Below are 14,407 nucleotides of genomic sequence, written 5' to 3'. Positions count from 1 at the left end.
GGCAGTCTCAGCAGTTGTTTGTTTCTTTTGCTTTGAGTTCTCAGGGCAAGCCTGTGTCAAAACAAACTATTTCTAAGTGGATTGGGTTTTGCATTGCATTTTGTTATTCCCATCATGGCAAGGAGATTCCAGCTGGGATTAGGCCTCATTCCACTAGGGCTACTGCCACTTCAACAGCATTTCTAAGGGGTGGCAACTAAGGATTTTTTGGAGGCAGCTACTTGGAGTTCAGTGCATACTTTCTCTAAGCATTACCACCTTCCTCTCTACTCTAAATCTAGGGCTGGTTTTGCCACGGCTATTTTGCAGGGCATGTTGACAGCTCCAGCTTCTTTATGATTTGCCAGCCTCCCTTACCTCTGCTTTGGGATTCTACCCAAGTGTTAGGACTGCAGCAATGTGGGATGAAGAACATAGTACAGTTTTGTACCTACCATAAATGTAGATGTTCAAGATCCACATTGCTGCAGTCCAATTTACCCTCCCTCCTTCCCTCTGTGTTTAGGGGTGGTTGTGTGGGTGGGGTTGTACTTTGTAAATTGTATATATTGTATATATATTTGGTACAGGAGTGTTTGGTGTTTTTGGTTTTGGCCTTATCTTTTTAGGGTCTTCTGACATCTGGGGCAAGAAAAGACTGAGGATATGACGTCGGTCATGCGCATTTGTACCCTGACGTCCTGACGTCAGACTAATGCGCCCTGACCGACGTCAGCCTTATACTTTGCTATTCGGGCCGACTGGGACAGCGGACTACCCAAGTGTTAGGACTGCAGCAATGTGGATCTTCGAACATCTACATTTATGGTAGGTACAAAACTGTACTTTGTCTCTACCTGCATGTGGAGGGCAGAATCCAGCATCTCCTCCCACAACAGTGCAGACCACAACCTTCTTAATGTAGAGTAACTGGCCTGAAGCCCAAGTGCTTAAGCCAGAACTAATACACTTTTAGAATAGCAGACACTGGGCCTGCAATCAGCAATTCCCAGCTTAGAAGGATGTAAGCTACCTGTCCTGCCACAACAGTGCAGCCCACAAACCTTCTTAATGTAAAACGGCCTGTATGAAGCCCAAGTGCTTAAACCAAAAGACTTAGAATAACAGTTACAATTTAATCAAACTACTACCAAGCAGTAATAAATGCAGCAGAATAAATAACATTGAGTACTTTTAAGAAAAGCAAAATAAAGTAGGGGGAAACACAAATACAGTAAAAGCAGATGAATAAAGTGCAAATTTTTTTTTTAAGGGCAAGGAGAGAGGAAGGAAGAACCTAAGTGGGTTGGCCTTCTCAAATCTTCTCTCTGTGTTAAGTAGAGTGAACACTAGACTCAGAATATGATCTCACTGTACTTGGTTAAGTGAGCAAATGAGATGGACCAAGGAGGAGGAGTTTTCTAATACAGACTTACAGGAGGGGCGGGCAATTCCAGAGCCACCAATACAGGGACAGGGATGGTGGGTGGAGAACTAACTGCAGAGAGACACAGCACACTGTTCAATGAAGCACACAATTAGGAAACAGAAAAAATTAAAATGCAGTACTTTTAAAACTGCAAGTTTGTACTTAACAAAAGACTAAAATACACTACTGCAAGTTTTACTTGACTTCAGCTTCTAATGCAGATGTTTGCAGCCAAGCAAGTCTTTCAGAAGTTGAGGTTGTCATTGTTAATGTTTTCTTCTAAGTCCTTTTTAGATTTTTGTTCTCATAATGAGATTAGACCATTTGTACAGTTTTGCATGATAGTTTTCTTATTACTGGAGTTGAGATATAAATAAATGAAAGAAAGAAATGGACTTGAAAACTGTAAAAGGTTACAAGTGGGACATCAGATTCTGTACCTTTTGAATATAGTTTGGAGGGAAGGTTAGAGAAAAAGGCTGGAATGAAATGGAATGCACTGTTTTTAATCTTTACACTTTCTAAACAGCCATGTAAGATGTGGGCATTTTGGTTAGGATGGAAGGAATGTGGTGCATGAAAAAAGTAGTAAATGATTAGAAGTTATGGGATTATGAGTTGTCATTTGACAGGAGTCTTAAAACACTGAAAATAGAGTGATTTACATCTTGGTCGCAGATAAACTTGAAAAGGGAATCGGGGGGGAAAAAAGAAGGATCCTGTAGATCTGAGAGATGGGTAAAGTTATGGGTAATTATACAACTCCCCATTAATATTCAAAAACATGCACGCTGATTGGTCAGCATGCACGTTGTAAATCAGAGTTATAGTAATGGAAAAAGGTCCGGTCGCCCGGACTTTTTCCATTACTATCACTCTTTTTTTACAGCAACGGAGAACGCAAGATCTCCGTCGCTTCACACTGTCTCGCTATGTTAAACTCCTTTAACATAGCGAGACAGTTTGTAAAAAGCAACGGAGATCTTGCTTTCTCCGTTGCTTTTTTTAAAGCTGTCTTGCTATGTTAAACCCATTTAACATAGCGAAACAGTTTGTAAAAAGCAACGGAGATCTTGCTTTCTCCGTTGCTTTTGCCCACAGCTCTGATGTACTGCATAAGCATATGCATGCACAGTACATCAGAACTGCCGCAGAATACCAGACATACCAGACAGCTGCGGAAGGGCAGCAAGGAGGCATTATACAATGCCATTATTTAAGAAAAGTAAATTTTTTTTCTTAAATAATGTCGTTGTATAATAGCAATAACCCACGCCTGGGTGTGGGTAATGCTGGTTTTACCCACGGTTGGCTTTGTTTGGCCACTCAGGCTTCGCCCTCGTGACCAAACCACACCAACCATGGGTAAATCCAGCATTACCCACACCCAGGCGTGGATTATTGCTGTATTATTAAAGGTAGAGTAGTGAGAGAAAGGAGTGTGGGGGGGGATGAATGGATTTGTTGGCTTGTTATATGTATCTTTGCAGCAGAACTGATCCAATTATGTTTAGGAAGTATTTATTTTAATTAAGTTCTGTAAACGCTATTTATTATTTCTCATACTAACAAACTTAATTATAATTAATGGAATTACTGAATATCAGGTACATGTTTACATAATACAGACATTTGTTTTATTTTATTTATTTGTATTAACTGGGGCAGAGCCTTTTTCAGGTTCAGACTAGGAGCATAATCTTGCTAAGTAAGTTGCTCATAGTTACGCAATAGACAAATGTAAGCTAAGAAAATCAAGTTCTGGACCACAGGAAGCAGTTTAAGAGCTCATAGCCTCAGTCCTCTGCACGGACTGCCAGACACTAGAGTTTACTTATCTGTTTTACAAAAACTGGACATTTGTCAGTTATATGGTTTATTCCAAAACAAAGGTGTGCAGACCTCTGTCATATAGGAATGTACACTGCTAGCACAACAGTTTATTGGTCTATGTGATGTTTTTATTGTAACACTGAAGTAAAAATTGTCTTGTCTTTTCCGGAAATATAAACATATTAATTGTTGGCCACATGATCATGGCTGTGCATCTTTCTTTTTTTTTTTTTTTTTTTTTCCATTTTCTAGAGATTCACTTTATTTGCTCTTCTATCCCTGCAGACAGTGGCTAATTTGGATGGATTATACCGTATCAGAATCCCAAGAAAAGTGGAAGCTGACGGGACAGTTTCTGGATACGTGACCTCCTTCGTCAGAGCAGTAAGTCCTAGCTGTGCTTGACTTTGGCTGCACCATTTATGTACATAAATGTCTGACCGCAACCTAGATGACCCAGGATTGATTAGCAATCTGGACAGCGATGGAACCTAGGTAGGGGGATGAGAAGGAATGGTTTAACTTGGCCTGTCCATCTTAAGGAGAATGAGACAGCCTGGGTGCCCTTAGTGGTAATTATATCAGCATCTGTGTGACCATCTCAGACGCACACGTGCCAAGCCATGTAAGCTTTATCCACCTGAAGCATGTGAACACGTGGGAGCGCTACAGAATCCTGAAAGCCCAAAATCCTGAGACCAAAATCCTGAAAGTTCAAAATCCTGAAAATTCAAAATACTGAAAACTTAAAATCCTGAAAACACACAGGATGCAAACACTTACTATATTCCACTACAAGTACATACAGAAACATATTACTCTTCAATTATATGCAGGGGGGCAAGCCCCCCTGCATCCCCCATGTGGGGGGCTGCACCCCCCACACCCCCTGCTACTTAAATATATCAACTCCGAGATTGCACTTCACTACAGTAAGTGCAATCTTGGAGTTGATATATTTAAGTAGCAGGGGGTGTGGGGGGTGCAGGGGGGCTTGCCCCCCTGCTTATACTTGCAAAACAGTAATATAGTTTGTGTTTTATTTCTTTTTGTATGTACTTGTGCGGGAATAAGTATCCTGTGTGTGTTCAGAATTTTGTGTTTTCAGTATTTTGAGTTTTCAGGATTTTGGTCTTCAGGATTTTGAGCTTCCAGGATTCTGTAGCGCTCCCGAACTCGTACATATGCTCAAGGCCAGTACTGCACCTTTCTGTGACAGATGCAGAGGGTTTTGCGGAATTGGGTTGTACATAAATACCCTCCTTGGTAGGCCAGCTGACAGCTTTCTACCTGCTCAGAGTTTGCATCCAGCCAAAGTCATACAGAAGATAACACTGAAAGGCATAGTTTCAGTGGAGACAGAGGAATCCTCCCTACAGGACATGTTGGGGGGAGTGGCTCCAAGGTACTAGAGAAGAAGTAGGCAGTGAAGCAGTAAAGGATGATCTTTTAGCCTTGAAGATGAGAAAAAAATGACCTCAAAAATGAGTTTACAGTATGGAGGCTTTATTATTTTTGTTCTGTTATTTAACTGTGTAAGCTGATCTCCCAGGATGTTTAGCTGGAAAACAGCTTATTGCAGCATAGTTTACACAGACTAAAATGAACACACTCACTCACTGGCCACAATCAGTTTAGCCCATAGTTAAATAAGTTTAAATGGCAGTTACAGAGATGTATACATCAAAAGGCAGCCATCACAGCTTACTGAAGGCCGAGAGTTAGTCTTTGTGGTAGTACCTATGATTTCATTACATGTGTATTTTTCCTTTGTAAAAATATGTAGTTTTGTTCCTGAAAGTAGTAAAGACAGTGCCTCTAACCTAGTGTAAGGGATTTTTTTAAACTTATGTTTTTGATAGGAGTTTTAGATGTAATGTTTTAAGCTTTTATTAGTTGAAAAACTTTAGTGTTAAACAAGACTTCAGTCATGCATGAAGACTTGTGTAAACATTATTTTACTGAAAATTAAGTTTTGTAGTGGAAAGTTCCATGGGCCTTTGCTTATGATTTCATAGGTAAATACTAGGTAAGCTACCTAACCAGTTTCCCTTTTAGTGTTCCAAATAACCTATTCCATTTGGTTAAAGATTTGCCGTACCCATCCCATGGCCAATAATTGTATATTACCCCAATGAGAATAACTGGGACCATACCATAGATAATCTGAGGGGACCTCTTTATGGGATAAAGAATTTAAGAGCTGTATCTGTCCATTAGTAGTACAAGAGGCAGTCCTGGGGAAACATTTTCTGCATCTCATCCATAGATCTAATTTACTCTTGAAAAAGGACAGGGGGAAGGAATTTTGTTTTATGTGGATGGGGAGTATGTTCTGTTCCGTAGCAGCAGCATCTTCTGTGAAATATATCTGTCCCTCCAAACCATTTTGTTGATGTTGCAGAAGAGATTTAGGTCCTTAGACTGAGTATTTCTGATGCCATTTGACTTGCTGATGTGCAGTAAATCCATCAGTAATGAGTGGGAGGATGCTTTGCATGCCTGACACAGGTTACCTCTTAGCAGTCTGTAGGATACCGAGTCTAGTGGCAGGACTTTGAGTCATTCCATGTATGACATGTTGTTTAGGCCCGAGTCTTTTAGTAAACTATCTATGTGGGCATTCCAACGGTTTCATATGTCTGAAAAAAGTATACCAAAGGTGGCATTAGGTTCAATGATTGCCCTAATGAGAGCTGAGTAATGGGGGACAATGACATCCCTAGATCTAGACACAATTCCTTTGTTTATAAGCTATGCTGTATATAAGGACTTTCTCACAACAATAGATACATGTTGGTCAAAAGTTAGGTTACTGTCCACATATGTTCCCAAATCCCAAACAACTGGGTCAACTCTCAGGAATGTTTTGTCAGTGTGATAGCTCCCTGGGGTAGATGACTTTCCAAAGGAAACAATATTGTATTTTTTGGCTCAAAAAAATCAGGAAATGCAGCCAAAGACAGGAACTCCAATAGAAACAATTCTCTTTATTGGATGCAACCCACAAGAACTGATGAATGCTTTCATCCCCCATACATTTACATGGGACTTCTTCAGAACAAAAAGCATCTAGATAAATCAAATTTAAATATTACTTTCAATCAATATATTTTGACATGTAGTTTCAGATCATATTTAAACACCAGTTATTTATTTGAGGCAAAACACCAGTTATTTATTTGAGGCAAGCCTTCCTGCAGAATGGCTAAGTCATTTGGTGGCTCATGACTGTTCCTAGTTTGCAGTCATCTACAAACTTAGCCAGAACCCTTTGGTATTGGCTTTTACTTCAGAAAAATAGATGCTAAATAGGAGAGGTCCCAGCACAGAACCCTGAGGGATTCCACTGGTTAGCGGCTTCTTTGTGGAGGTAACTTCCCTTATTTTGATTATCCAAGTCCTATCTGTAAGCCAGTTGGCAGTCCAGTGAGTGACAGGGGTTTAGCCCCAAGTTTGTTTAACTTTTCTACCATACCCGAGTGGGAAATTGTATCAAAATCTTTGGCCAGGTCGAGGTATGTGGTGTGTACCGTTTTTCCATCATCCATTTCTAGTGACCTTTTCAAAAAAATCCACCATGTTGAATAAGCATGAAATGCCCTTAACGAATCCAAACTGAGATGGGTCTAGTGTTTGGAAGATGTTCATCGTGCATACAGCTGCAGTCATAACGGATGGGTTCTCCTGCCGTCAGGCGGGTCCTCGGTCGGCCGAATTCCAAAGTCTAGGTCCGGCGTCGGTTGTCGTCGCTTCTTCCCTGACGTCAGTGCGACAGGGGTATAAAGGAACCAGCCGACGCCATTTTCTTCAGTCTTTCTTGCCGCCTGGTGCCCGAAGCAGAAGCAGTTCGCTAGTGCCGGTCAGCCAGCTCCTGAGATTACGAAAATTTGGAAACCGAAGTCTTCTTAAAAGCTAAGTACCCCATTGGGGAAACTTTTCTTGCCTCAGACCGATGTCAGACAAAGTTAATAATTGCATTTCTTGTGGGAAGCAAATACCGCATAAGGATTTCCATTCCCTCTGTATTCCTTGTTTAGGCCCAGACCACGACGTCTCGGTCTGTCATTTTTGTGCTACATTCAACAAACGCACTATTAAGCGTCGGGCGGAGTTCGCCCAGCATTATTTTGGTAAAGCATTTAACTTTACTATGTCGTCGGTTACTCCGACTCCAGTTTTGTCTAAAAATGCAAAGACAAGGACAGACACACGAGGTCCGGGGCCTCTACCGACACCACGCCAAAGTCGACTACACGTGGTCCGGTTCTCAGCGAGGTGCCTACGCAGCCCCTGACTACCGACGACACTTCTTTGACAGTGTCTCCTGTGCCCGAGGTCGCAGGCTCCTCAGCCCACACCCCGACTACTGATACCGAAGCCACTCTTGGCGTTGAAACTCAGAATGTGGACAGGTCCATCTCAGGTGTCTTCAGACCTTCCTCTTCTTTCTCCATCAAGGCTTTCACAAAGTCTAAAGCAACCATGCACTCTAAGAGACCAACACAGGGTCCATCTACAGGCCCCATGCCTAAGAAACAGATGCTTAAAATGGCTGAGGATTTAATTACTCTTATCAGAGGTTCTCCGCCCCCTCCGGACAAAAGGCCCAGAGTGGAGGAAGATTTCCCCCTCCTCTGATCAGGGCTCCATTATTTCAGGGCACTCTGATGATCAGGAACATTCTTACTCCCCTTTTGAAGACTCTGATGCGGAGGAGTCCATCCCTTCTGTCTCCCCCCCCCCCCCCAGAGAATTACTCATTTGGGGAAACTTTGCATACCATAAGGGAACACTTCCACTGGGAAGGCCAAGATTATTCAGATTCCAAGAAAAGGCTCAGGGAATTTCTCTTGCTACCTCGGCACAGGCCTCTGGCTATACCTCCTGTCTTGGACATCCTAGATGATGTTTACTCGGAGGCTTGCCTTAACCCAGACTCTCTACCTCCAGCTCCAGTTAAGCCAGACAGGTACTACAGGGTTCCTGACTCACACCAATTCCTATACAAAAGCCATGCTGCTGACCCAGAAACCATCTCACAGGGCCCCAAGGGAGTTAAGGCCTCCATTGCTAAGAATCCATTACCTTCCGAGAGAGACTCCAGATCCTTAGAAAGGTGGGGGGGAAAGGTATATACCTCGGCTACCTTATCCATGAGGGCCTTAACTGTCAGTTTCATATTCTAAAATACCAACAGTTTTTGTTATCACAATTGAAGAGTAAAATGTCACAGCCTGAACAACCAGACTTGAAGGAGTTGCAGGATTTGATGCATAGTGCAGAACAAGTGGGTAAGCATACCTTACAATGTGGTTTTGATGCTCTAGAGGCCTCATGTAGAGCTGCTGTTACAGGATCAGTCATACGTAGGCATGCCTGGCTCAAAGAACAAGCCTTGCCTGATCATGTCAAAGCTAAATTACTAGATGCCCCTCTTCAAAAGGATGTACTATTTGGTGCTAATGCTGAGGAGGTGTTAAGGAAAATGGAGGAAAAGGCTAAATCAATGCAAACTGTGAAAGAATTTCTACAGGTACAAACCCCACATTTTAGTAGAAATTGGCCTTCCAAAAACTGGTCCTTTCCTGCCACGGACAGACCCCAAAGAGGCAGATACAGGCGCCCGAGGGGCAGAGGACAATCCCAAGGATCATTTAGAGGCAGACAATGGCAAGCTCCTACACAAAGAGGTGGTGAGGATAACTCGCAATCTTTCAGAAAGCAAACCCAATGACTTTCCCCTTTGCATGCCAACCAAGTCTCAAATGGCAGCCCCCTTAGGAGGAAAGCTGGCATTATTTTCAAAAAATTGGCATATTGTCACAAAGGACAAATGGATCCTGGACATTATAAACAGAGGCTACAAATTCCATTTTCACACCCTTCCAAAAATGAGAGGCATGCCAAACCTGCCACACAATCAAAGGGCAGAGGCACAAAGACAAATTACAGATCTCATAAACATGAAAGCTATTCAAGAGGTACCTACTCACGAACAAGGTCAAGGTTTTTATTCCAGGCTTTTTCTGGTGCCAAGGAAGGGAAAAGATTGGAGACCTATTTTGGACCTATCCATCCTAAACACATTTCTAGTCGTACCAAAATTCAAGATGCTCACTCTACAGCCACTTCTTCCCATTCTGGGCAAGGAGTCTTGGCTGGTAACATTGGACCTCAAGGAGGCATACCTGCATAATCCCAATCAGACAAAATTGCAGAAGGTACCTCAGATTTCTTGCAGGTTCAACCCATTATCAATTCTCTGCATTGCCCTTTGGTTTATCTACTGCGCCCAGAGTATTCACGAAATGCCTGGCATCAGTAATTGCCTACTGCAGACTTCAAGGGATACAAATATACCCCTAGTTGGACAACTGCCTGATCCAAGCGGACAGCAAGCACATTCTTCTGAAACATCTGGCTTATGTAATAATGTTGTTGAACTCACTGGGATACACAGTCAACAAAAAGAAATCTAGGCTAATACCCTCTCGGAAGATAATTTTCCTGGGTGCCAATTTGGACACAAACACCCAGATGGCCTACCTCACGCCAGAGAAGCAGGGGCAACTAATTCAATAAATACTTCAGAACACTGGCAAATTGCACCAGGCTGACTGCAAGGAAAATCCTGCAGGCTCTGGGATTCATGGCATCTTGCATCTTATTAATCCCATGTGCAAAGCTGCACAGGAGGAAACTACAATGGTACCTGAAAAACATATGGTCTCAACACAGCCACAGTTTGGAAACAATAATACCACTAATTCCATGTCTACAAAAGGAATTTCTGTGGTGGGCTCAAGCATGTCAAACAAACACAGGTCTTCCATTCAGCAAGCCTCAAGCAAATCAAGTCATCACAACAGACTCCTCGGACTACGCCTGGGGGGCGCACATGACAGATTGGTGCATTCAGGGCAAATGGTCCCAAAAAGAAAAGCACCTTCACATCAATCAAAAAGAAATGCTAGCAGTAATAAATGCTATTATAGCTTTCAAGGACCTTCTACAGCCAGGACAACTATTGATAAGAATGGACAACACCACAGTTATGTCGTACATAAACAAACAGGGAGGAACACATTCTTACCCCCTATGCAGACTGGCCATGTCACTTTGGAACATGGCCATGGATTTGCAAATGGAACTACAGGCACAGTACTTGCCAGGCAAGGAAAACACGCTGGCAGACAACCTAAGCAGGAATATGACAGATCCACATGAATGGAAATTGCATCCAAAAGTTTTTGCAGAAATAATCCAAGAATGGGGAAGGCCAGACATAGATCTCTTTGCCTCCCACAAAAATCATCAATTGACCAAATTCTGCTCAAGGATCTTCCATCCAAAGGCCTGGAGAGTGGACGCTCTCTCCTTCAGTTGGACATCAATGACAGTTTATGCCTTCCCACCTCTTCCTCTGCTGCCCAAAGTTCTACTGAAAACCAGAGCAGACAGACCAAAGATGATTCTCATTGCTCCGGACTGGCCAAGGGCAACACTGGTACCCACTCCTGAGGAGCCTGACGCATTCCCCACCATGGACCCTGCCTCTAATGCCTCTTCTTCTGACTCAGCACAGCTTCAAAACTCTTCACAGCCAGCTAAAAACACTCAATCTAGCCGCATGGAGGATTCCTTAGCATCACAACAGGTCCTACTCTCCAAGGTGGCGCAGGATGTCATTTTGGAGGCCAGAAGGCCATCAACTAGAAAAGCTTACTCCGCAAAATGGAAACGCTTTTGTGTCTGGAATGAGAAAAAGGGACAGGATCCTGGGAAACTGAATTTACCTCAAATACTACAATATTTGGCTGAACTGCTAAGCAGTGGACTTTCTTTCTCCTCCATCAAAATCCATGCCTCAGCCATTTCTGCAGAATACAACACTGATCCACCTTTATTCTCTCTCCCTTTCTTAAGACAGTTCCTCAGAGGGGCTAAGAATTTAAGACCTCCAAGTAAACAACCAATACCTGCTTCGGATCTTAATTTTATTCTGGAAAAACTGACATTGCCTCCCTTTGAGCCAGCTGCCTCATCAGATTTGCAATATTTGTCCTGGAAAACAGCTTTCCTTCTGGCTATCACCTCAGCTCGTAGAGTTTCAGAACTACAGGCTGTAATGGCTATCCAGCCTTTTATCATCTTCCATCAGGACAGAGTTTCCTTACGAACCAACCCGTCCTTTATGCCTAAAGTGGTATCCAGGGTAGCTTTAAATCAGGCCATACATTTACCTACTTTTTATCCTAATCCTCAAAACAAAGGGGAGAGATTACTACATTCCTTGGATATCCACAGACAACTGCGTTATTATTTGGACAGAACAAAGTCCTTCAGAAAATCAGAACAGCTCTTTGTGGCCTATGTGGTAGGAGCTCAAGGAAAGCCAATTTCCAAACAGACAATCTCAAAATGGATAGCCCACTGCATACGCTTTTGCTACTCCTTTCATGGCAAAGTTGTACCTACAGGCATTAGAACTCATTCCACCAGGGCCACAGCCACCTCTGCAGCCTTCCTCAGAGGAGTTCCTACCAAGGATATTCTGGAAGCAGCCACTTGGAGTTATGTGCATACCTTCTCCAAGCACTACAACCTACCATTATACTCCAAATCTAGAGCAGGCTTTGCCACTGCAGTCTTGCAGGGCATTTTGGCTCCTCCTAGTTCCACCTAGTGCCTTCCACCCCTTTCTTAGCTTTGGGATTCTACCCATCTGTTATGACTGCAGCTGCATGCACGATGAACATAGTACAGTTTTGTACCTACCATAAATGTAGATGTTAGAGTGCTAATACAGCTGCAGTCCATGTTTCCCTCCCTCCTTCCCCTCTTGGGACAGGCCTATAGGCTAACACACCCTCATACAACCTGCTTGAGGTATTCATTTATGATGTATTTGCTTGCAACTACTGTATTTTGATTATATTGCACTGCATTATTACACAAATTTATGTATTGCCTGCCTTCTGGGGGTACCTGACATCTGGGGCAAGAAAAACTGAAGAAAATGGTGTTGGCTGGTTCCTTTATACCCCTGTCTCACTGACGTCAGGGAAGAAGCGACGACAACCGACGCCGGACCTAGACATTGGAATTCGGCCGACTGAGGACCCGCCTGACGGCAGGAGAACCCATCTGTTATGACTGCAGCTGTATTAGCACTCGAATATCTACATTTATGGTAGGTACAAAACTGTACTTTCCCTATGTCCTGATTAATTCCTTGATAAGTCTTTCCATGGCTTTGCATATGAGGCTGGTCAGACTTGTGGGTCTGTAATTTCCTGGGTCTGTGGAAAATCCCCCATTATGCAGGGGAAATGATGATAGCTGTTCTCAATTTTCTTGGTACAAAACCTGTATGGAGGCTGATATTAAACAGTGTTGTTAGGGGTGTGGCTAAATCATGCTAAATGTTTTTAAGATACATGTATGGATATTGTCAGGATGTACTGATGCAGTATTTTTAGCTTTTGCTAGCACTTTTAGGACTTGGTCTTTTAAGATAGCTGGAGATGAGCCAATTTCGGGTATTTCTTGAGGGAAAGACAGATAAAGTTAGAGCTAAATTTATTGACCAGTAGGTTAGCTATAGCTTCAGTCATTGTGTAGGTAACATCTTTCACAGTCAGCGCAGAGAATTGGTGCATTGTGCTTTTGAGATTACAAATTTTGGCTTAGGTGGGTATTTTAACCTCAGACTTTGCTTTGGTAGATTTTATTAAGTTCCTGAGTTGTTTATTTCAGTGACAAGTACTCTAACATTCTGGGAACTATGCTTCTTACTTTCGGTCAAAATTCTTTTTCATTTATTGTAAAGCTTGTTGATATTATGGTTTCACCATCTGGGTTTGTTTCTGGAGTTTGCCCTGCACTTGTTCATATGGGGTACATCTGCAGCTATGCAGCTGTTTACATGCAGATATAGTGTGGTGGTGCACATTTATGTGTGTTCAGTGGAATTAACTGGGTTTGATGGGATTTAAAGCTTGCCAATGTATCCCATAGCAGTAGGTAGTTTGTTTTAAAGAAACTTCTAAAGGTACTTTAGGTGGAAGAGATGTCTGATTTCAGTTTTTTTTTCAAAGGAGGCTGCTTTATGATCAGATATAACAAGTGATTAAGATATGCAGGGGGTGGTGCAAGATGCTCCTATATTAGTTAGAATAAGATCCAAGATGTTATTCTCCCAGTGAGTATTTTGACTAATTGTTCCAGGGCATGTGTATTGACAAAGTCCAGGAATCTGTGCTTGTACACTAGTGGTGGTGTAGGTGTCCCATTCTATAGTTGGATAGTTTAGATCACCTAAGAAAATGGTATTGGGTTTAATACTTGGTGATTCTAGGTTCCATGGATTGGCATTGTAGCTTTTTTTGTCATAGAGGGAGTTCCTTTCTGATGGTTATTTGGGCATGAAGAAGCTCTAGCCATCATGCTGCTTTACCAGTGTTGATGCAAGTCTTTTCTGAATGTAGACTGATACATCTCCACTTTTTTTTCCCTCCTGTGCAGTAGCTAGTCTAAATATGTGGAAGGCATTATAACCGTACACAGCCAGAGTGCTCTCTGCTATTTTAAGCCATGTTTCAGTCACTACACAGATATCAGTATCTTTCAGGGTGAGAAGGGCTTGTAGGTAGTGAAGTTTCTTGTTCAGGCTCCTAGCATTGATCGGCAACACCTTCATATTGTCCTTTGCTTGTTTTGTTATGTTAGTAGGTTTATTAGGTTGGCATTGCTTAAAAAGGCACTGTGGGAGTGGACAATGCCTTTGCCAATAATCAAAACCCTTGAGATGACAGATGCAGGCCATCCCTGGCAAATCAGCATGATCCATCTATCATGTCCTTCCAGGCGACAACTATTGGTTACCCTATGAATGACAGCAAAAACTAAACCAGTTATTGAAATCAATTATTTTTTGCTCATGCTGCAGCATCATCCTTGGAGAAAGTAGAATGCTGCTCAATGCTAGGCTTATACCTGAATTAGATACATAGTCTTGAGAGCTCCATTATGTCTCTTCATATAATCCAGGAAGGTTCACCTCAAGTCATTGACACTGGCTTGAACTATGACAGTAATACTAGTACCTTTTGTTCAAGGACTTGAGTGCATGCATGATCTGATGGATCCTGGCGCCAGACA

General features: G+C 42.5%; 1 protein-coding gene across 2 annotated transcripts in view; it reads left to right on the top strand.

Annotated features, from left to right (window-relative positions):
- The window catches only part of EMC10 (ER membrane protein complex subunit 10), a 1,014,047-nt gene that overhangs the window by 390,753 nt on the left and 608,887 nt on the right, over positions 1-14,407 (top strand). For both annotated transcript variants that reach the window (XM_044059486.1, XM_044059487.1), the window contains exon 4: positions 3,527-3,625. In XM_044059486.1, the coding sequence (XP_043915421.1) occupies positions 3,527-3,625 (99 nt within the window). The remainder of the gene's footprint in view (positions 1-3,526; positions 3,626-14,407) is intronic.

This window comes from Protopterus annectens, chromosome 17.part0, assembly GCF_019279795.1.
Source record: "Protopterus annectens isolate FY-2018-M chromosome 17.part0, PAN1.0, whole genome shotgun sequence".
Lineage (NCBI taxonomy): Eukaryota > Metazoa > Chordata > Ceratodontiformes > Protopteridae > Protopterus > Protopterus annectens.
Note: the sequence above shows the minus strand (reverse complement) of the source record. Positions and strands in the feature narration are given on the sequence as shown.